At 53.5% G+C, this 24,229-nt stretch overlaps 1 protein-coding gene across 2 annotated transcripts in view; it reads right to left on the reverse strand.

Moving 5' to 3' along the window:
* Nucleotides 1-12,381: 12,381 nt before the first annotated feature.
* Nucleotides 12,382-24,229, reverse strand: part of psen1 (presenilin 1) — a 40,565-nt gene continuing 28,717 nt past the window's right edge. For both annotated transcript variants that reach the window (XM_042330363.1, XM_042330362.1), the window contains exons 10-11: nt 16,008-16,126; nt 12,382-14,509 (exon numbers count right to left, since the gene is read on the reverse strand). In XM_042330363.1, coding sequence (XP_042186297.1) covers nt 14,354-14,509; nt 16,008-16,126 — 275 coding nt within the window. In that variant the 3' untranslated portion in view covers nt 12,382-14,353. The remainder of the gene's footprint in view (nt 14,510-16,007; nt 16,127-24,229) is intronic.

A 24,229-nucleotide genomic window follows, 5' to 3' on the forward strand; every position in this document is an offset into this window, starting at 1 on the left:
CCTCCATGTCCCCTCCACCCTCCCCTCCACCCTCCCCTCCATGTCCCCTCCACCCTCCCCTCCATGTCCCCTCCACCCTCCCCTCCATGTCCCCTCCACCCACCCCTCCATGTCCCCTCCACCCTCCATGTCCCCTCCACCCTCCCATGTCCCCTCCACCCACCCCTCCATGTCCCCTCCATGTCCCCTTCACCCACCCCTCCATGTCCCCTCCATGTCCCCTTCACCCACCCCTCCATGTCCCCTCCACCCTCCCCTCCACCCTCCCCTCCATGTCCCCTCCACCCTCCCCTCCATGTCCCCTCCACCCTCCCCTCCACCCACCCCTCCATGTCCCCTCCACCCACCCCTCCATGTCCCCTCCACCCTCCATGTCCCCTCAACCCTCCCCTCCATGTCCCCTCCACCCTCCCATGTCCCCTCCACCCACCCCTCCATGTCCCCTCCATGTCCCCTTCACCCTCCCCTCCATGTCCCCTCCATGTCCCCTCCACTCCATGTCCCCTCCACCCACCCCTCCATGTCCCCTCCACCCACCCCTCCATGTCCCCTCCACCCTCCCATGTCCCCTCCACCCACCCCTCCATGTCCCCTTCACCCTCCCCTCCATGTCCCCTCCATGTCCCCTCCACCCTCCCCTCCATGTCCCCTCCACCCACCCCTCCATGTCCCCTCCACCCACCCCTCCATGTCCCCTCCACCCTCCCCTCCATGTCCCCTCCACCCTCCCCTCCATGTCCCCTCCACCCTCCCATGTCCCCTCCACCCACACCTCCATGTCCCCTCCATGTCCCCTTCACCCTCCCCTCCATGTCCCCTCCATGTCCCCTCCTCCCACCCCTCCATGTCCCCTCCTCCCACCCTTCCATGTCCCCTCCTCCCTCCCCTCCATGTCCCCTCACCTCCATGTCCCCTCCCCTCCATGTCCCCTCCCCTCCATGTCCCCTCCTCCCACCCCTCCATGTCCCCTCCCCTCCATGTCCCCTTCACCCTCCCCTCCATGTCCCCTCCTCCCACCCCTCCATGTCCCCTCCTCCCTCCCCTCCATGTCCCCTCCTCCCACCCCTCCATGTCCCCTCCTCCCACCCTTCCATGTCCCTCCATGTCCCCTCCTCCCTCCCCTCCATGTCCCCTCCTCCCACCCCTCCATGTCCCCTCCCCTCCATGTCCCCTCACCTCCATGTCCCCTCCTCCCACCCCTCCATGTCCCCTCCCCTCCATGTCCCCTTCACCCTCCCCTCCATGTCCCCTCCATGTCCCCTTCACCCACCCCTCCATGTCCCCTCCACCCTCCCCTCCATGTCCCCTCCACCCTCTCCTCCATGTCCCCTTCCACCACCCCTCCATGTCCACTCCACCCACCCCTCCATGTCCCCTCCACCCTCCCCTCCATGTCCCCTCCACCCTCCCCTCCATGTCCCCTCCACCCTCCCCTCCACCCACCCCTCCATGTCCCCTCCACCCACCCCTCCATGTCCCCTCCACCCTCCATGTCCCCTCCACCCACCCCTCCATGTCCCCTCCACCCTCCCCTCCATGTCCCCTCCACCCTCCCCTCCATGTCCCCTCCACCCACCCCTCCATGTCCCCTTCACCCTCCCCTCCATGTCCCCTCCATGTCCCCTCCACCCTCCCCTCCATGTCCCCTCCACCCACCCCTCCATGTCCCCTCCACCCACCCCTCCATGTCCCCTCCACCCTCCCCTCCATGTCCCCTCCACCCTCCCCTCCATGTCCCCTCCACCCTCCCATGTCCCCTCCACCCACACCTCCATGTCCCCTCCATGTCCCCTTCACCCTCCCCTCCATGTCCCCTCCATGTCCCCTCCTCCCACCCCTCCATGTCCCCTCCTCCCACCCTTCCATGTCCCCTCCTCCCTCCCCTCCATGTCCCCTCCTCCCACCCCTCCATGTCCCCTCCCATCCATGTCCCCTCACCTACATGTCCCCTCCCCTCCATGTCCCCTCCTCCCACCCCTCCATGTCCCCTCCCCTCCATGTCCCCTTCACCCTCCCCTCCATGTCCCCTCCTCCCACCCCTCCATGTCCCCTCCTCCCTCCCCTCCATGTCCCCTCCTCCCACCCCTCCATGTCCCCTCCTCCCACCCCTCCATGTCCCCTCCTCCCACCCCTCCATGTCCCCTCCACCCTCCCCTCCATGTCCCCTCCACCCTCCCATGTCCCCTCCACCCACACCTCCATGTCCCCTCCATGTCCCCTTCACCCTCCCCTCCATGTCCCCTCCATGTCCCCTCCTCCCACCCCTCCATGTCCCCTCCTCCCACCCCTCCATGTCCCCTCCCCTCCATGTCCCCTCCTCCCACCCCTCCATGTCCCCTCCCCTCCATGTCCCTCCATGTCCCCTCCCCTCCATGTCCCCTCCATGTCCCCTTCACCCTCCCCTCCATGTCCCCTGCTCCCACCCCTCCATGTCCCCTCCTCCCACCCCTCCATGTCCCCTCCCCTCCATGTCCCCTCCTCCCACCCCTCCATGTCCCCTCCTCCCACCCCTCCATGTCCCCTCCACTCCATGTCCCCTCCCCTCCATGTCCCCTCCCCTCCATGTCCCCTCCTCCCACCCGTCCATGTCCCCTCCCCTCCATGTCCCCTCCATGTCCCCTCCCCTCCATGTCCCCTCCCCTCCATGTCCCCTCCTCCCACCCGTCCATGTCCCCTCCCCTCCATGTCCCCTCCATGTCCCCTCCCCTCCATGTCCCCTCCCCTCCATGTCCCCTCCTCCCACCCCTCCATGTCCCCTCCTCCCACCCCTCCATGCCCCTCCCCTCCATGTCCCCTTCACCCTCCCCTCCATGTCCCCTCCATGTCCCCTCCTCCCACCCCTCCATGTCCCCTCCTCCCACCCTTCCATGTCCCCTCCTCCCTCCCCTCCATGTCCCCTCCTCCCACCCCTCCATGTCCCCTCCCATCCATGTCCCCTCACCTACATGTCCCCTCCCCTCCATGTCCCCTCCTCCCACCCCTCCATGTCCCCTCCCCTCCATGTCCCCTTCACCCTCCCCTCCATGTCCCCTCCTCCCACCCCTCCATGTCCCCCCTCCTCCCTCCCCTCCATGTCCCCTCCTCCCACCCCTCCATGTCCCCTCCTCCCACCCCTCCATGTCCCCTCCTCCCACCCCTCCATGTCCCCTCCACCCTCCCCTCCATGTCCCCTCCACCCTCCCATGTCCCCTCCACCCACACCTCCATGTCCCCTCCATGTCCCCTTCACCCTCCCCTCCATGTCCCCTCCATGTCCCCTCCTCCCACCCCTCCATGTCCCCTCCTCCCACCCCTCCATGTCCCCTCCCCTCCATGTCCCCTCCTCCCACCCCTCCATGTCCCCTCCCTCCATGTCCCCTCCATGTCCCCTCCCCTCCATGTCCCCTCCCCTCCATGTCCCCTCCATGTCCCCTTCACCCTCCCCTCCATGTCCCCTGCTCCCACCCCTCCATGTCCCCTCCTCCCACCCCTCCATGTCCCCTCCCCTCCATGTCCCCTCCTCCCACCCCTCCATGTCCCCTCCTCCCACCCCTCCATGTCCCCTCCACTCCATGTCCCCTCCCCTCCATGTCCCCTCCCCTCCATGTCCCCTCCTCCCACCCGTCCATGTCCCCTCCCCTCCATGTCCCCTCCATGTCCCCTCCCCTCCATGTCCCCTCCCCTCCATGTCCCCTCCATGTCCCCTTCACCCTCCCCTCCATGTCCCCTGCTCCCACCCCTCCATGTCCCCTCCTCCCACCCCTCCATGTCCCCTCCCCTCCATGTCCCCTCCTCCCACCCCTCCATGTCCCCTCCTCCCACCCCTCCATGCCCCTCCCCTCCATGTCCCCTCCCCTCCATGTCCCCTCCTCCCACCCCTCCATGTCCCCTCCTCCCACCCCTCCATGTCCCCTCCCTCCCACCCCTCCATGTCCCCTCCCCTCCATGTCCCCTCCTCCCACCCCTCCATGTCCCCTCCATGTCCCCTCCCCTCCATGTCCACTCCTCCCCAGACCCTCACATCCCATTCCACTGTGCACAGATGTCAAATAAACATCTAGTTTTGGTTTCTATTTGATTGAGTCGTCAAGTAACATGAATTCAAAGTGAAATAAACAAAAATGTAACAAGTAACAAAGTTGGCTGATAAAAAAAGGCCAAAAGCCAATCATTTCCTTTATAATGATTACGTTTTGCAAAGCCAATCCAATATTTTTGTTGAAATGACGTGTAAACTTTGATTCAACCAGTTTGTGTCCAGTGGGTTCTTCCTCTCCCAGATCCTCAGAGCCCATGTCACCGACTCTCACTGGATTCCTCTCACAGCTGCTTGCTGAGTTTGCGGGCCTGTCTCTCCTTGGCGTCGAAGGCGACCTTGGTGTCCTGTAGTTGTTCTATGATTTCCTTGGCTTCCTTCATATCCGCACCCAGCTGGTTGTATTTCTCCATCAGCTCCTGGTTCTCCCTGCGGAGGTCCACCACCAGTTGGCTAAGCTCCTCACTCTGCTTCCCACAGTGGAGCTTCAGAGCCTCCATCTCCGTCAGGGTCAACTCCATATGCTTCACCAGACCCTCTAGCTTGTCCTTCGACGACATCTTCTTCTTTAGTCAGGGTGAGGGTTTTTTAATGTCGAGCTTTACTTGTCGACTACACTCGTCTTTAGCTAGGTCGAGTTGAGATTCTTATCTATCTTCTTGTACTCACGTGTGTAGATTGCGATCTTCTACAAGTGGTTTTCCTCCTCACTGTGTGGCTTGGTTTGGATGGTCTGAGAGAAAGATGGAAGCTGGTCGCCCAGACGGTGTGTTATGTTACGCGTCTCGTTTCCCCTTTTCTGGTCAGCAAACGTCTGTGTTGCTTAGTTACCTGTTAGTTGTCCTGTTCCGTGTGACTATTTTACAACCTAATACCTTAGTCCCTGCATGTCTCACGTTGGGCCGCTCCCTCTTCCATCCCTCCATCTCTAATCCCGTTAGCGGAGAGCTATCCTGGGCCACGGCCCACGTAGGTTTACACGTAGACAGACGTTGACAGTCATCCGGCCTATACCCACAGACCACTTTCAATCTACCGAGGCTGAGGGAGAATGACAGCTTGATTCTCCTTCTGGTGTCCTCCTAAGCCAGATCATACCCTTACTAAGGGATGAGGCAGAGGGCCATCAGTTAAAATGAATCCATGACAGCCAAGTGTAAATCAACATGTTATGGGATCCCCTCCAGTACGGAGAAAAAAACCTACACTAGAAAACACTTTCAGCAAAATATTTAGGTTTCAAGTCCCCATGTATTACCATCTGTAGAACTGATCGAGAAGGTGTCATTAGTGCAGGGCCATTACCAGATCCAAAGGCCCAGATCCACAGGCCCAGATCAACAGGCCCAGATCAACAGGCCCAGATCCACAGACACAGATCCACAGACACAGATCCACAGGCCCAGATCCACAGGCCCAGATCAACAGGCCCAGATCCACAGGCCCAGATCCACAGGCCCAGATCCACAGGCCCAGGCCAGTTAGTCATGGGATCTTCTTGGTCCTGTTGGTTAAAGCACAATCTGTAGCTAAACTTGTTACGGCATGGAGAACTGTGCCACTACCCTGTCCTTGCTCACTATAGGCCAAGCCGTTCCCATGGTTACAGCTAAGGCCTCCACAGATCCAGGCACGGTGCCAGTCAGGCTGGCAGCCAATTGGCAGGGGGTCCATGGAATTCCCACCGTGTTCCCACCGTTCAGAGCGGTCTGTTGAGTCAAACCAGTGGAGGAATGTGTGGCAGGGGTGGCTGGTGAAGCAGGGGAGGCTAGGGTGGCTGGTAGAGCAGGGGTGGCTGGTGAAGCAGGGGAGGCTAGGGTGGCTGGTAGAGCAGGGGTGGCTGGTGAAGCAGGGGAGGCTAGGGTGGCTGGTAGAGCAGGGGAGGCTGGTAGAGCAGGGGTGGCTGGTGAGGCAGGGGTGGCTGGTGAAGCAGGGGAGGCTAGGGTGGCTGGTAGAGCAGGGAGGTTGGTAGAGCAGGGGTGGCTGGTGAAGCAGGGGAGGCTGGTAGAGCAGGGGTGGCTGGTGAAGCAGGGGAGGCTGGTAGAGCAGGGGTGGCTGGTGAGGCTGGTAGAGCAGGGGTGGCTGGTGAAGCAGGGGAGGCTAGGGTGGCTGGTAGAGCAGGGGAGGTTGGTAGAGCAGGGGTGGCTGGTGAGGCTGGTAGAGCAGGGGTGGCTGGTGAGGCAGGGGAGGCTGGTGAGGCTGGGGTGGCTGGTAGAGCAGGGGAGGCTGGTAGAGCAGGGGTGGCTGGTGAAGCAGGGGTGGCTGGTGAAGCAGGGGAGGCTGGTAGAGCAGGGGTGGCTGGTAGAGCAGGGGTGGCTGGTGAGGCTGGGATGGCTGGTAGAGCAGGGGTGGCTGGTGAGGCTGGTAGAGCAGGGGTGGCTGGTAGAGCAGGGGTGGCTGGTAGAGCAGGGGTGGCTGGTAGAGCAGGGGTGGCTGGTGAGGCAGGGGTGGCTGGTGAGGCTGGTAGAGCAGGGGTGGCTGGTAGAGCAGGGGTGGCTGGTGAGGCTGGGGTGGCTGGTGAAGCAGGGGAGGCTGGTGAGGCTGGGATGGCTGGTAGAGCAGGGGTGGCTGGTAGAGCAGGGGTGGCTGGGGAGGCTGGTGAAGCAGGGGTGGCTGGTAGAGCAGGGGTGGCTGGGGAGGCTGGTGAAGCAGGGGAGGCTGGTGAAGCAGGGGTGGCTGGGGAGGCTGGTGAAGCAGGGGAGGCTGGTGAAGCAGGGGTGGCTGGTAAAGCAGGGGAGGCTGGTGAGGCTGGTAGAGCAGGGGAGGCTGGTGAAGCAGGGGTGGCTGGTGAAGCAGGGTGGCTGGTGAAGCTGGTAGAGCAGGGGTGGCTGGTGAAGCAGGGGAGGCTGGTAGAGCAGGGGTGGCTGGTAGAGCAGGGGTGGCTGGTGAGGCTGGGATGGCTGGTAGAGCAGGGGTGGCTGGTGAGGCTGGTAGAGCAGGGGTGGCTGGTAGAGCAGGGGTGGCTGGTAGAGCAGGGGTGGCTGGTAGAGCAGGGGTGGCTGGTAGAGCAGGGGTGGCTGGTGAGGCAGGGGTGGCTGGTGAGGCTGGTAGAGCAGGGGTGGCTGGTGAAGCAGGGGAGGCTGGTGAAGCAGGGGTGGCTGGTAAAGCAGGGGAGGCTGGTGAGGCTGGTAGAGCAGGGGAGGCTGGTGAAGCAGGGGTGGCTGGTGAAGCAGGGGTGGCTGGTGAAGCTGGTAGAGCAGGGGTGGCTGGTGAAGCAGGGGAGGCTGGTAGAGCAGGGGTGGCTGGTAGAGCAGGGGAGGCTGGTGAGGCTGGGATGGCTGGTAGAGCAGGGGTGGCTGGTAGAGCAGGGGTGGCTGGGGAGGCTGGTGAAGCAGGGGTGGCTGGTAGAGCAGGGGTGGCTGGGGAGGCTGGTGAAGCAGGGAGGCTGGTGAAGCAGGGGTGGCTGGGGAGGCTGGTGAAGCAGGGGAGGCTGGTGAAGCAGGGGAGGCTGGTGAAGCAGGGGTGGCTGGTAAAGCAGGGGAGGCTGGTGAGGCTGGTAGAGCAGGGGAGGCTGGTGAAGCAGGGGTGGCTGGTGAAGCAGGGGTGGCTGGTGAAGCTGGTAGAGCAGGGGTGGCTGGTGAAGCAGGGGAGGCTGGTAGAGCAGGGGTGGCTGGTAGAGCAGGGGTGGCTGGTAGAGCAGGGGTGGCTGGTGAGGCTGGGATGGCTGGTAGAGCAGGGGTGGCTGGTGAGGCTGGTAGAGCAGGGGTGGCTGGTAGAGCAGGGGTGGCTGGTAGAGCAGGGGTGGCTGGTGAGGCAGGGGTGGCTGGTGAGGCTGGTAGAGCAGGGGTGGCTGGTAGAGCAGGGGTGGCTGGTGAGGCTGGGATGGCTGGTAGAGCAGGGGTGGCTGGTGAGGCTGGTAGAGCAGGGGTGGCTGGTAGAGCAGGTGTGGCTGGTAGAGCAGGGGTGGCTGGTAGAGCAGGGGTGGCTGGTAGAGCAGGGGTGGCTGGTGAGGCAGGGGTGGCTGGTGAGGCTGGTAGAGCAGGGGTGGCTGGTAGAGCAGGGGTGGCTGGTGAGGCTGGGGTGGCTGGTGAAGCAGGGGAGGCTGGTGAGGCTGGGATGGCTGGTAGAGCAGGGGTGGCTGGTAGAGCAGGGGTGGCTGGGGAGGCTGGTGAAGCAGGGGTGGCTGGTAGAGCAGGGGTGGCTGGGGAGGCTGGTGAAGCAGGGGAGGCTGGTGAAGCAGGGGTGGCTGGGGAGGCTGGTGAAGCAGGGGAGGCTGGTGAAGCAGGGGAGGCTGGTGAAGCAGGGGTGGCTGGTAAAGCAGGGGAGGCTGGTGAGGCTGGTAGAGCAGGGGAGGCTGGTGAAGCAGGGGTGGCTGGTGAAGCAGGGGTGGCTGGTGAAGCTGGTAGAGCAGGGGTGGCTGGTGAAGCAGGGGAGGCTGGTAGAGCAGGGGTGGCTGGTAGAGCAGGGGTGGCTGGTAGAGCAGGGGTGGCTGGTGAGGCTGGGATGGCTGGTAGAGCAGGGGTGGCTGGTGAGGCTGGTAGAGCAGGGGTGGCTGGTAGAGCAGGGGTGGCTGGTAGAGCAGGGGTGGCTGGTGAGGCTGGTAGAGCAGGGGTGGCAGGTAGAGCAGGGGTGGCTGGTGAGGCTGGGGTGGCTGGTGAAGCAGGGGAGGCTGGTGAGGCTGGGATGGCTGGTAGAGCAGGGGTGGCTGGTAGAGCAGGGGTGGCTGGGGAGGCTGGTGAAGCAGGGGAGGCTGGTGAAGCAGGGGTGGCTGGGGAGGCTGGTGAAGCAGGGAGGCTGGTGAAGCAGGGGAGGCTGGTGAAGCAGGGGAGGCTGGTGAAGCAGGGGTGGCTGGTAAAGCAGGGGAGGCTGGTGAGGCTGGTAGAGCAGGGGAGGCTGGTGAAGCAGGGGTGGCTGGTGAAGCAGGGGTGGCTGGTGAAGCTGGTAGAGCAGGGGTGGCTGGTGAAGCAGGGGAGGCTAGTAGAGCAGGGGTGGCTGGTAGAGCAGGGGTGGCTGGTAGAGCAGGGGTGGCTGGTGAGGCTGGGATGGCTGGTAGAGCAGGGGTGGCTGGTGAGGCTGGTAGAGCAGGGGTGGCTGGTAGAGCAGGGGTGGCTGGTAGAGCAGGGGTGGCTGGTAGAGCAGGGGTGGCTGGTGAGGCAGGGGTGGCTGGTGAGGCAGGGGTGGCTGGTGAGGCTGGTGAAGCAGGGGAGGCTGGTGAGGCTGGGATGGCTGGTAGAGCAGGGGTGGCTGGTAGAGCAGGGGTGGCTGGTAGAGCAGGGGTGGCTGGTAGAGCAGGGGTGGCTGGTGAGGCAGGGGTGGCTGGTGAGGCAGGGGTGGCTGGTGAGGCTGGGGTGGCTGGTGAAGCAGGGGAGGCTGGTGAGGCTGGGGTGGCTGGTGAAGCAGGGGAGGCTGGTGAGGCTGGGATGGCTGGTAGAGCAGGGGTGGCTGGTAGAGCAGGGGTGGCTGGGGAGGCTGGTGAAGCAGGGGTGGCTGGTAGAGCAGGGGTGGCTGGGGAGGCTGGTGAAGCAGGGAGGCTGGTGAAGCAGGGGTGGCTGGGGAGGCTGGTGAAGCAGGGAGGCTGGTGAAGCAGGGGAGGCTGGTGAAGCAGGGGTGGCTGGTAAAGCAGGGAGGCTGGTGAGGCTGGTAGAGCAGGGGAGGCTGGTGAAGCAGGGGTGGCTGGTAAAGCAGGGGAGGCTGGTGAGGCTGGTAGAGCAGGGGAGGCTGGTGAAGCAGGGGTGGCTGGTGAAGCAGGGGTGGCTGGTGAGGCTGGTAAAGCAGGGAGGCTGGTGAAGCAGGGGTGGATGGTGAAGCAGGGGTGGCTGGTGAAGCAGGGGAGGCTGGTGAAGCAGGGGTGGCTGGTAGAGCAGGGGTGGCTGGTAAAGCAGGGGTGGCTGGTAGAGCAGGGGTGGCTGGTGAAGCAGGGGAGGCTGGTAGAGCAGGGGTGGCTGGTGAAGCTGGTAAAGCAGGGGTGGCTGGTGAGGCAGGGGTGGCTGGTGAAGCAGGGGTGGCTGGTGAAGCTGGTAAAGCAGGGGTGGCTAGTGAGGCAGGGGTGGCTGGTGAAGCAGGGGTGGCTGGTGATATCCCCTTAACTCCACCCCTCAGCTACTCTCAGCCCACCTATCCCCTTAACCCCACCCCTCAGCTACTCTCAGTCCACCTCACCTATCACCTTAACCCCACCCCTCAGCTACTCTCAGTCCACCTCACCTATCACCTTAACCCCACCCCTCAGCTACTCTCAGTCCACCTCACCTATCACCTTAACCCCTGCCTACCTGCCTGCTCGGAGAAGTCCGCATGGTCCTAAAGCACACAGTTGCCTCGTTTTGTATCACAATGCAATTTCAGAATGTGTGTGTGGGGGGGGGGACATGTCATCCCCAGTGAAAGTTGCGCCCTTGATTATATTATTGGACTACGGCTTTCCAAATCTTCCAAAAAGTGCTATTTGCAGGGTTAATTTTAAATCAATTAGATTTTTCAGCCATTCCTGAACCCGTGACCAGAAACAAGCTACATAGGGGCAATACCAAGATAAGTCATGTAATGATTCTGTTGCTTTGTAGCAAAATCTCCAGAGCTGAGTTGGTTGTATCCCCATATATATATATATATATATATATATATATATATATATATAAATAAATATAACATTGTATTAGTTGCCAGAAATTTGTAAAATCATTTAAATATAAAGTTTTTGAATCAAGCATTGTTTTGCGTATCAGTTCATAAAACCATGTGCCATGGAATCAGTACATCCAAAATCTCTTCCCAACCTGTATGGCACCGCTGTCAACATGTGTCCTCAAGTAAAGCTGGTATATACAGTGAGGCAAAAAAGTATTTAGTCAGCCACCAGTTGTGCAAGTTCTCCCACTTAAAAAGATGAGAGAGGCCTGTAATTTTCATCATAGGTACACTTCAACTATGACAGACAAACTGAGAAGAAAAAAAATCCAGAAAATCACCTTGTAGGATTTTTTATTAATTAATTTGCAAATAATGGCGGTGTGATGTTCAGATGTACCGATCCTGTGCAGGTGTTGTTACACGTGGTCTGCCACTGCGTGGTCTGCCACTGCGAGGACGATCAGCTGTCCGTCATGTCTCCCTGTAGCGCTGTCTTAGGCGTCTCACAGTACGGACATTGCAATTTATTGCCCTGGCCACATCTGCAGTCCTCATGTCTCCTTGCAGCATGCCTAAGGCACGTTCACGCAGATGAGCAGGGACCCTGGGCATCTTTCTTTTGGTGTTTTTCAGAGTCAGTAGAAAGGCCTCTATGGTGTCCTAAGTTTTCATAACTGTGACCTTAATTGCCTACCGTCTGTAAGCTGTCAGTGTCTTAATGACCGTTCCACAGGTGCATGTTCATTAATTGTTTATGGTTCATTGAACAAGCATGGGAAACAGTGTTTAAACCCTTTACAATGAAGATCTGTGAAGTTATTTGGATTTTTACTAATTATCTTTGAAAGACAGGGTCCTGAAGTTTAGATTCATCTATCTATATTTATTTTTTATTAGTGTGGATCATTATTATTTGCACCATACAGATTAGCCAAATCTGTTTAATGTTCAATAGCATTTTTAAAAAATTATCCACCTTCCTTTCGGATGATTTCACTTTTCTTTCACGTTAGTTGACAACTCAAAATGAAAACTTGATGGGTTTTTTCCCTCGTGGCACAACTTTTACACTTCAGGACCTGCTGCCATGCCAACAGAACAAGCCTTGACTGGTGCACCAAGCAATTAACATCATTTACTACAAATGTGTTCAAACTTATTCCACATGTTGAATCTTCCAGCTGATTTGTTGACAGGCTGAGGTTTCTGTTGTAACAGTAAGAAAATGCTAAACTTAACACTACAAAAAGGACAACAATGTTGTAACTAAGGGAATGTTGTAACCTAGGGAATGCTGTAACCAAGGGAATGCTGTAACTAAAGGAATGCTGTAACCAAGGGAATGCTGTAACTAAAGGAATGCTGTAACTAAAGGAATGCTGTAACCAAGGGAATGCTGTAACTAAGGGAAATGCTGTAACTAAAGGAATGCTGTAACCAAGGGAATGCTGTAACCTAGGGAATGCTGTAACCAAGGGAATGCTGTAACTAAAGGAATGCTGTAACTAAAGGAATGCTGTAACCAAGGGAATGCTGTTACTAAGGGAATGCTGTAACCAAGGGAATGCTGTAACTAAAGGAATGCTGTAACCAAGGGAATGCTGTAACTAAAGGAATGCTGTAACTAAAGGAATGCTGTAACCAAGGGAATGCTGTAACTAAGGGAAATGCTGTAACTAAAGGAATGCTGTAACCAAGGGAATGCTGTAACTAAGGCAAATGCTGTAACTAAGGAAATGGGTTCCCACTTATTTATGAATCTGTTGAATCATTTTCAATAAATTACTGATATGCCATTTGTATTTTATTCTTGATTCATTTATTTTAAAACGGAACATTTGAAAGGAACAACCTTGCATAATGCACATGGCCAGTTGCCCAACATAATCTTTTACAAAAGTAAGAAAAACAACAATCTCAAGTCATTGCTCCATGTGCAGGTTACTCTGCAGCAAAGAGTTTAAATTGGAGAGCAACACTAGGTTTTCTGTCTCCTACACACAGATTAAGCAAAGCCCTGGACTAAAATAATGATTTTAAAATGGGTGTTTTTAGTTCTAGGACTAAGCCTAATGTGTGTCCACGAAAAGAAAAGACCTCCTTAAAGAACTAGTTTGGCCTAACAGAGTTTAAATGCCAGCCATGATCAACTTTTTGCTCGTCTTGAAAGCAGAACAGAGGAAAAACTCCTGGTCAAATGTATTGTCAAGATGCTACGTGAAAAACATTTAGTTTGTTTCCATGAGGAGAAACTGACTGTTAGACACGCTGATGATTCTGGTGTGGATCAATCAACATAACCTGGTCCCAGATATGTTTGTGCTATTGTGTTAACTTCCTGTCACTTCCTGTCGTTACGGTTGGGGTCAATTCCATTCCAAACCCAATCAAATCAGAGAGCAATTCCACATTGTCCTCATTGAAAAGCATTGGAGATCATTGGAATTTCGGTATACTTCCTGAACTGACTGGAATTGAAACGGAATTGACCCCCCCCCCCACACACACACACACAAACACTGGAATCAGGCTAGAATTAACGACACGTCTAGATTTAGACATCGCTCTGAGAGGGAACAGAACATGGTCAACCAAACCGTGGTGTTTTATGATGCCGTGTGGTGGGGACACAACTCAAAGCTGGTTTCAAACCATCCCGTTCCTGTTGGACCAGCAACACTGTGTAAAACCTCACAGGCCTTTGTGGTTTCACGGTCTGAATGTCTGACTGAGTGGGGGGGAGAAAAACAAAACAACAAAAGCATGGAAATGAATCCTGGAATTCAGGATGAATAGCACCCTTTCCCCTAATATAGTGCACTACTTTTGACTAGAGCCCTATTGACTCTAGTGCACTATACAGGGAATAGGGTGCTGTTTGGAACACAGACCAGGAGCTGGATGGACAAAGCAAAGCTCTTGACGAGTTCAATTCCAAGAAGCACAACAATCAAAGTAGAATTATTCAACAAAACAAACAAAAAAAACATTTTACCGGTGACATCATCATGTCACGTGACAGTCCATCCCGTTAGTGAGAGTGTTAACGTCCCTCTGAAGTACTTTTCTCAGGAGGCTGCTTCTTCTTCTCCTCCTTTCTGGGTCGTGTGTGTGACTCCCCAAAAAAACAACAACAACAGAATCATCAACTACATCCTAGCTCTGTGGCAGTACCCACCTTAAACTCACCGTGACCTTTAGACGGCGTATCAATCACTTTTTGGAAAACGAGGAAAGTATGAACAAATCAAAAGACATCATGGTTATGAACCCCCATCAAGCCCAGAAACAAAAAGCCGATCCAAAAACTACCACTGAACTTCAGTCAGGGGGCTGGACTGGAGATGCCCCTGGTCCCCTTGTTAGAGGTTGAACTCTGGCACAGCAAAACAGGACAAAAAGGGTGAGGGAACCTACCGGATTTAGTCAAAAAAAAAATGTTTTCGTTGCAAAAACGTTTCGCTATGTTGTGTACTAATGAATACACCCCTGGTGTTGATGATGGCAGCTCCCGTGGGGTGGAGAGAGCAGGGGAACGGAGGGAGTGTACTAATGAATACACCCCTGGTGTTGATGATGGCAGCTCCCGTGGGGCGGAGAGAGCAGGGGAACGGAGGGAGTGCACTAAGGAATACACCCCTGGTGTTGATGATTGCAGCTCCCGTGGGGTGGAGAGAGCAGGGGAACGGAGGGAGTGCACTAATGAATACACCCCTGGTGTTGATGATGGCAGCTCCCGTGGGGCAGAGAGAGCAGGGGAACATCCTGCTAAATGTAGAACTGGTGCAGAGCCAGCTGGTCCATAAAAGGTCTGACCAGGTTGTCTGTAGCGAAGTAGAACACCAAGCCAAAGAAGATGGAGATGGGAAGGGCAGGGAGGGCCTTCTTAAAGATGGCCAGGAGAAGAAGAGTCAAACACAGGCCCTGTGGAGAGAGGGAGAGAGGGGGAGGGAGGGATAGAGAGGGGGAGGGTGGGATAGAGAGAGAGAGAGGGGGAGGGAGGGAGGGATAGAGAGAGAGAGAGGGGAGGGAGGGATAGAGAGAGAGGGGGTTAGAGAGAGGGGGGGATAGAGAGAGAGGGGGAGAAGGAGGGAGGGTGGGAGAGAGAGAGAGAGGGGGAGGGAGGGATAGAGAGAGGGGGAGAGAGAGAGGGAGAGAGAGAGGGGGGGAGAGAGAGAGGGAGAGAGAGAGGGAGAGAGAGGGAGGGATAGAGAGAGAGAGGGGGAGGGATAGAGAGAGAGAGGGGGAGGGAGGGAGGGATGGAGAGAGGGGGAGGGATAGAGAGAGGGGGAGGGAGGGATAGAGAGAGGGGGAGGGTGGGATAGAGAGAGGGGGGAAGGAGAGAGGGTGGGATAGAGAGGGGGGAAGGAGAGAGGGTGGGATAGAGAGAGAGGAGAGAGAGAGAGGGATAGAGAGAGAGAGGGAGAAGGAGGGATAGAGGGGGAGGGATAGAGAGAGAGGGGGAGGGAGGGATGGAGAGAGGGGGAGGGATAGAGAGAGAGGGGGAGGGAGGGATGGAGAGAGGGGGAGGGATAGAGAGAGGGGGAGGGAGGGATGGAGAGAGGGGGAGGGATAGAGAGAGAGGGGGAGGGAGGGATGGAGAGAGGGGGAGGGATAGAGAGAGAGGGGGAGAAAGAGAGGGAGGAGGGATAGAGAGAGGGGGATATGTAAATAAAACCCATATTAATGTTTATTATTTTCCATTTTTGTACTTTCACTATGTGCACATCGTTACAACACCGTATACAGACATAATATGACATTTGAAATGTCTTTGTTCTTTTGGAACTTCTGTAATGTTTACTGTTCACATTTGTTTATACACTCCACTTGCTTTGGCAATGCCAACACATGTTTCCCATGACAATAAAGACCTTGAATTGAATTGACAGAGAGAGACAGCGAGAGAGAAAGAGAGAGAGCAGCCAGACAGAGACAGAGAGAGAGCAGCCAGACAGAGACAGAGAGAGAGAGCAGCCAGACAGAGAAGCCAAACAGAGACAGAGAGAGAGCAGCCAGACAGAGACAGAGAGAGCAGCCAGACAGAGACAGAAAGAGAGAGCAGCCAGACAGAGAAGCCAAACAGAGACAGAGCAGCCAGACAGAGACAGAGAGAGAGCAGCCAGACAGAGACAGAGAGAGAGCAGCCAGACAGAGACAGAGAGAGAGCAGCCAGACAGAGACAGAGAGAGAGCAGCCAGACAGAGACAGAGAGAGAGCAGCCAGACAGAGAGAGAGAGAGAGCAGCCAGACAGAGACAGAGAGAGAGCAGCCAGACAGAGACAGAGCAGCCAGACAGAGACAGAGAGAGAGAGCAGCCAGACAGAGAGAGAGCAGCCAGACAGAGAGAAAGCAGAGCGAGGGAATGTGTAACAGACTATCATAAAGAACAAGAGAATATAATGAGTAGCTGTGTACTCACGATGAGTATGGCTACGAAGCTGGCCAGGGTGGTGTTCCAGTCTCCACTAGCTGCAGCAGAGGCCTTCCCCACCAGCATGCTGTAGAAGATGAAGTCTCCTAGACCCAGCTTCACTCCCCCTGGGGAACACAACCATGTTATACCCCACTGATCCTAACTATATAACCCCAACTCTATCCTCAACTGTTACAACACGTTCACCGGACCCGGTAACCCTAACCCTGACCCGGTAACCCTAACCTTGTAACCCTAACCTGGTAACCCTGTAACCCTAACCCTGACCTAACCTGGTAACCCTAACCCTGACCCTAACCTGGTAACCCTGTAACCCTAACCCTGACCCGGTAACCCTAACCCTGACCCTAACCTGGTAACCCTGACCCTAACCTGGTAACCCTAACCCTGACCCTAACCTGGTAACCCTAACCCTGACCCTAACCTGGTAACCCTAACCCTGACCCTAACCTGGTAACCCTAACCCTGACCCTAACCTGGTAACCCTGACCCTAACCTGGTAACCCTGTAACCCTAACCCTGACCCTAACCTGGTAACCCTGTAACCCTAACCCTGTAACCCTGACCCGGTCACCCTAACCCTGTAACCCTAACCCTGACCCGGTCACCCTAACCCTGTAACCCTAACCCTGACCCTGACCCGGTCACCCTAACCCTGACCTGGTAACCCTAACCCGGTAACCCTAACCCGGTAACCCTAACCCGGTAACCCTAACCCTGACCCGCTAACCCTGACCCGGTAACCCTAACCCGGTAACCCTGTAACCCTAACCTGGTAACCCTGTAACCCTAACCTGGTAACCCTGTAACCCTGACCCGGTAACCCTAACCCTGTAACCCTAACCCGGTAACCATAACCTGGTATCCCTGTAACCCTAACCTGGTAACCCTGACCCGGTAACCCTAACCCGGTAACCCTAACCCGGTAACCCTGACCCGGTAACCCTAACCCGGTAACCCTAACCCAGTAACCCTAACCCAGTAACCCTAACCCTGTAACCCTAACCCTGTAACCCTAACCCTGTAACCCTAAACCTGACCCGGTAACCCTAACCCTGTAACCTGGTAACCCTAACCCTATAACCCTAACCCTGACCCGGTAACCCTGACCCTGTAGCCCGGTAACCCTAACCCTGTAACCCTGACCCTGTAACCCTGTTACCATAACCCTGTAACCCGGTAACCCTAACCCTGTAACCCTGACCCTGTAACCCTAACCCGGTAACCCTGTAACCCTGACCCGGTAACCCTAACCCTGTAACCCTGACTAGGTAACCCTGTAACCCTGACCCGGTAACCCTAACCCGGTAACCCTAACCTGGTAACCCTATAACCATGTTATCCTGTTACCCTATAACCCTGTTACCCTATAACCCCGTTACCCTACAACCCTGTTACCCTATAACCCTGTTACCCTATAACCCTGTAACCCGGTAACCCTGTAATCCTATAACCCTGACCCGGTAACCCTAACCCTGTAACCCTAACCCGGTAACCCTGTCCCGGTAACCCTGTTATCCTATAACCCTGTAACCCTGAGCCGGTAACCCTAACCCTAACCTGGAAATCCTAACCCGGTAACCCTAACCCGGTAACCCTGTTATCCTATAACCCGGTGACCCTGACCCGGTGACCCTAACCCGGTAACCCTAACCCGGTAACCCTAACCTGGTAACCCTAACCCGGTAACCCTGTAACCCTAACCTGGTAAACCTAACCTGGTAACCCTAACCCGGTAACCCTAACCCTGTAACCCTAACATGGTAACCCTATAACCCTGTTACCCTATAACCCTGTTACCCTATAACCCTGTTATCCTATAACCCTGTAACCCTGACCCGGTAACCCTAACCCTGTAACCCTAACCCGGTAACCCTATAACCATGTTACCCTGTTACCCTATAACCCTGTTACCCTATAACCCTGTTACCCTATAACCCTGTTAACCTGCTACCCTATAACCCTGTTACCCTATAACCCTGTTACCCTATAACCCTGTTACCCTATAACCCTATAACCATGTTACTCTATAACCCTATAACCCTGTTACCCTATAACCCTGTTACCCTATAACCCTGTTAACCTATAACCCTGTTAACCTATAACCCTGTTACCCTATAACCCTGTTACCCTATAACCCTGTTACCCTATAAACCTGTTACCCTATAACCCTGTTACCCTATAACCCTGTTACCCTATAACCATGTTACCCTGTTACCCTATAACCCTGTTACCCTATAACCCTGTTATCCTATAACCCTGTAACCCTAACCCGGTAACCCTATAACCCTGTTACCCTATAACCCTGTTACCCTATAACCCTGTTACCCTATAACCCTGTTATCCTATAACCCTGTTACCCTATAACCCTGTTATCCTATAACCCTGTTACCCTATAACCCTGTTACCCTATAACCCTGTAACCCTAACCCGGTAACCCTGTAACCCTGTTATCCTATAACCCTGACCCGGTAACCCTAACCCTGTAACCCTAACCCCAACCTGGTAACCCTAACCCGGTAACCCTAACCCGGTAACCCTAACCCCAACCTGGTAATCCTAACCCGGTAACCCTGTAACCCTGACCCGGTGACCCTAACCCTGTAACCCTAACCCGGTAACCCTAACCTGGTAACCCTAACCCGGTAACCCTGTAACCCTAACCTGGTAACCCTAACCCGGTAACCCTAACCCTGTAACCCTGACCCAGTAACCCTGACCTGGTAACCCTGTTACCCTATAACCCTGTTACCCTATAACCCTATAACCCTGTTACCCTATAACCCTGTAACCCTGTTACCCTATAACCCTGTAACCCTATAACCCTGTTACCCTATAACCCTGTAACCCTGTTACCCTATAACACTATAACCATGTTACCCTATCACCCTATAACCCTGTTACCCTATAACCCTGTTACCCTGTAACCCTATAACCCTGTTACCCTATAACCCTGTTACCCTATAACCCTGTTACCCTATAACCCTGTTATCCTATAACCCTGTTACCCTATAACCCTGTTACCCTCTAACCCTGTTACTCTATAACCCTGTTACCCTCTAACCCTGTTACCCTCTAACCCTGTAACCCTATAACCCTATTACCCTGTTACCCTATAACCATGTTACCCTGTAACCCTGTTATCCTATAACCCTGTTACCCTGTAACCCTGTTACCCTGTAACCCTATAACCCTGTTACCCTATAACCCTGTTACCCTATAACCCTGTTACCCTATAACCCTGTTACCCTATAACCCTGTTACCCTATAATCCTATAACCCTGTTACATTATAACCCTATAACCATGTTACCCTATAACCCTGTTACCCTGTTACCCTATAACCCTGTTACCCTATAACCCTATAACCCTGTTACCCTATAACCCTATAACCCTGTTACCCTATAACCCTGTTACCCTATAACCCTGTTACCCTGTTACCCTATAACCCTGTTATCCTATAACCCTCTAACCCTGTTACCCTCTAACCGTGTTACCTTATAACCCTCTAACCCTGTTACCCTCTAACCCTGTTACCCTATAACCCTGTTACCCTATAACCCTGTTACCCTCTAACCCTGTTACTCTCTAACCCTGTTACCCTCTAACCCTGTTACCCTCTAACCCTGTTACCCTCTAACCCTATAACCCTGTTACCCTCTAACCCTGTTACCCTATAACCCTGTTATCCTATAACCCTGTTACCCTGTAACCCTATAACCCTGTTACCCTGTAACCCTATAACCATGTTACCCTGTTACCCTGATTCAACCCTGTAACCAATTAGACCTCATATACCAGTCTACATTGGACCCTCCTTCACACCCCCTGGGAAACACAGGACAAACCCATCCTGAAAACTGGATGACAGATTCTTGTTCAATCGTGTCCGTCGTGATGACGGATTCAAATTCTTTTTGCTGGCAGAACCTCTGTGTAAACATGGCTGTTTCCCACAGGGGACCACAGGATGCCACAATACGGGGGACCACAGGATGCCACAATACGGGGGACCACAGGATGCCACAATATCCTAAAACATTCACAATACCTTAGACACACAGAGCCTTCAGAAACTCTTTCCACTTTTTGTTGTTGTTACCGCCTGAATTAAAAATTGGATTCAATTGAGATTGTTTTGTCACTGATCTACACACAATGCCCCGTAATGTCAAAGTGGAATTATGTTTTTAGAAATTTGTACAAATTAATTCAAAATGAAAAGCTGATATGTCTTGAACACATTTTTCAACCCCTTTGTCATGGCCTAAATAAGTTCAGGAGAAACATTTTTCAACCCCTTTGTCATGGCCTAAATAAGTTCAGGAGAAACATTTTTCAACCCCTTTGTCATGGCCTAAATAAGTTCAGGAGAAACATTTTGCAAGTCACATAAATTGCATAGACTCACTTTGTGTGCAATAATAGTGTTTAACATGATTTTTGAGTGACTACCTCATCTCCGTACCCCACACATACAATTATCTGGAAGTTTCCTCAGTCGAGCAGTGAATAAAATAAAAAAAAAACAGAGTCAACCACAAAGACCAGGGAGGTTTTCCAATGCCTCGCATAGAAGGGCACCTATTGGTAGATGGGTAAAAATAAAATAATCAAACATTGAATATCCCTTTGAGCACGAGGAAGTTATTAATTACACTTTGAATGGTGTATCAATACACCCAGTCACTACAAAGATACAGGCATCCTTCCTAACTCAGTTGCTGGAGAGGAAGGAAACCACTCAGGGATTTCACCATGAGGCAATGGTGACTTTAAAACAGTTACAGAGTTTAATGGCTGTGATAGGAGAGAACTGAGGATGGATCAACAACATTGTAGTTACTCCACAATACTAACTGAGGATGGATCAACAACATTGTAGTTACTCCACAATACTAACTGAGGATGGATCAACAACATTAGAGTTTCTCCACAATACTAACTGAGGATGGATCAACAACATTGTAGTTACTCCACAATACTAACTGAGGATGGATCAACAACATTGTAGTTACTCCACAATACTAACCTAATTGACAGAGTGTAAAAGAAGGAAGCCTGTACAGAATAAAAATATTCCAAAACATGCATCCTGTTTCCAACAAGTCACTAAAGTAATACTGCAAATAATGTGGCAAAGCAATTAACTTTTTGTCCTGAACACAAAGTGTGATGTTTGGGGCAAATCCAATACAAACACATTACTGAGTACCACTCTCCATATTTTCAAGCATATTGGTGGCTGCATCATGTTATGTATATGCTTGTAATCCTTCAGGAGTTTTTCAGGATAAAAATAAAACGGAGCCAAGTACAGGTAATCTCATAGGGGAAAACCTGGTTCAGTCTGCTTTCCACCAGACACAGAGATGAATTCACCTTTCATCAGGACAATAACCTAAAACACAAGGCCAAATCTAGACTGGAGTTGTTTACCAAGACAGTAAAATGTGTGTGGCCGAGTTCCAGTTTTGTCTTAAATCTGCTTGAAAAAAATCTATGGCAAGACCTGAAAATGGTTGTCTAGCAATGATCAACAATGTTTGTCAAGCAACGATCAACAACTAATTTGAAGAATTTTTTAAAAATTAAAAAAAAAAAAAAAAAATGTGCAAATGTTGCACAATCCAGGTGTGGAAAGCTCTTAGAGACTTACCCAGAAAGGCTTACAGCTGTAAACACTGCCTAAGGTGATTCTAACAGTATTGCCTAAGAGGCTTGAATACTTATGTAATCAAGATAGTGTTTTATTTTTCATATATATTTCTTTACAAAAAGGTTTGAATTTTTCTTCCACTTTGATATGAGTATTTTGTGTAGATCGTTGACAAAAAAAATTACAATACAAAAATATAAAGTCCAGGGGTATGAATACTTTCTGAAGGTACTGCATGTGAGAATGCTGTTGATTGGCTACAGCTCAGCGTTCAACACCACAGTGCCCTCCCAGCTCATCACTAAGCTAAGGACCCTGAACACCTCCCTCTGCAAATGGATCCTGGACTTTAACGGGCTGCCCCCAGGTGGTGAGGGAAGGCAACAAAACATTCACCACGCTGATCCTCAACACGGGGGCCCCTCAGGGGTGCGTGCTTAGTCCCCTCCTGTACTCCCTGTTCACCCACGACCAAGTGGCCATGCACAACTCCAAAACACACCATTAAGTTTGTTGACGACACGACGGTGGTTGGCTTGATCACCGACGACGATGAGGGAGGAGGTCAGTGACTCGGAAGTGTAGTACCAGGACAACAACCTCTCCTTCAACATCAGGAAGACAAAGTTGTTTGTGGACTACAGGAAATGGAGGTACGAGCGCCCCCCCCCCGATCCACATCGACAAGGCTGTAGGTGGAGCGCGTCTAGAGCTTCAAGTTCATCGGTGTCCACATCACTAATGAATTAACATGGTCTACACACACTGAAACACAGTCGTGGAGAAAGCACGACAACGCCTCTTCCCACTCAGGAGGCTGAAAAGGTTTGGCCCTCAGATCCTTAAAATGTTCTACAGCTGCACCATTGAGAGCACCTTGACTGGCTGCATCACCGCCTGGTATGACGGCAACTTGGCATCCAACTGCGAAGCGCTCCAGAGGGTAATGCCCAGTACATCACTGGGGTTGAGAGCTCTCTGCATTCCAGGACCGCTATACCTGGCGGTGTCAGATGAAGGCCCTAAAAAAAGACTACAGACACCGAAGTCATAGTGCCGATGCACCGAGTCTGGAACCAACAGGACCCTAAACACCTTCCACCACCAAGCCATAAGACTGCTGAAGAGTTAACCAATAGCTACCTGGACCAATAGCTACCTGGACCAATAGCTACCTGGACTGACTGCTAAAGAGTTAACCAAAAGCTACCTGGACTGACTGCTAAAGAGATAACCAAAAGCTACCTGGACTGACTGATAAAGAGTTAACCAATAGCTACCTGGACCAATAGCTACCTGGACCAATAGCTACCTGGACTGACTGCTAAAGAGTTAACCAAAAGCTACCTGGACTGACTGCTAAAGAGTTAACCAAAAGCTACCTGGACTTACTGCTAAAGAGTTAACCAAAAGCTACCTGGACTGACTGCTAAAGAGTTAACCAAAAGCTACCTGGACTGACTGCTAAAGAGTTAACCAAAAGCTACCTGAACTATCTGCATTTACTCTTTTGACCCATCACATACGCTGCTGCTGTTTATTATCTATCCTGTTGCCTAGTCACTGTATATATCTACCTCGTACCCCTGCACATTGACTCGGCACTGGTACCCCCCTGCATATTGACTCAGTACTGGTACCCCCTGTATATTGACTCAGTACTGGTACCCCCTGCATATTGACTCAGTACTGGTACCCCCTGTATATCGACTCAGTACTGGTACCCCCTGTATATCGACTCAGTACTGGTACCCCCTGCATATCGACTCAGTACTGGTACCCCTGTATATCGACTCAGTACTGGTACCCCTGTATATCGACTCAGTACTGGTACCCCTGTATATCGACTCAGTACTGGTACCCCCTGCATATCGACTCAGTACTGGTACCCCCTGTATATCGACTCAGTACTGGTACCCCCTGTATATTGACTCAGTACTGGTACCCCTGCATATTGACTCAGTACTGGTACCCCCTGTATATCGACTCAGTACTGGTACCCCCTGTATATCGACTCAGTACTGGTACCCCTGTATATCGACTCAGTACTGGTACCCCCTGCATATCGACTCAGTACTGGTACCCCCTGCATATTGACTCAGTACTGGTACCCCTGCATATCGACTCAGTACTGGTACCCCCTGTATATCGACTCAGTACTGGTACCCCCTGCATATCGACTCAGTACTGGTACCCCTGCATATCGACTCAGTACTGGTACCCCTGTATATCGACTCAGTACTGGTACCCCTGTATATTGACTCAGTACTGGTACCCCTGTATATTGACTCAGTACTGGTACCCCCTGTATATTGACTCAGTACTGGTACCCCCTGCATATCGACTCAGTACTGGTACCCCCTGTATATTGACTCAGTACTGGTACCCCCTGCATATCGACTCAGTACTGGTACCCCCTGCATATCGACTCAGTACTGGTACCCCCTGTATATCGACTCAGTACTGGTACCCCTGTATATTGACTCAGTACTGGTACCCCCTGTATATTGACTCAGTACTGGTACCCCTGTATATTGACTCAGTACTGG

Source organism: Oncorhynchus tshawytscha, linkage group LG11 (assembly GCF_018296145.1).
Source record: "Oncorhynchus tshawytscha isolate Ot180627B linkage group LG11, Otsh_v2.0, whole genome shotgun sequence".
NCBI classification, from domain to species: Eukaryota; Metazoa; Chordata; class Actinopteri; order Salmoniformes; family Salmonidae; genus Oncorhynchus; species Oncorhynchus tshawytscha.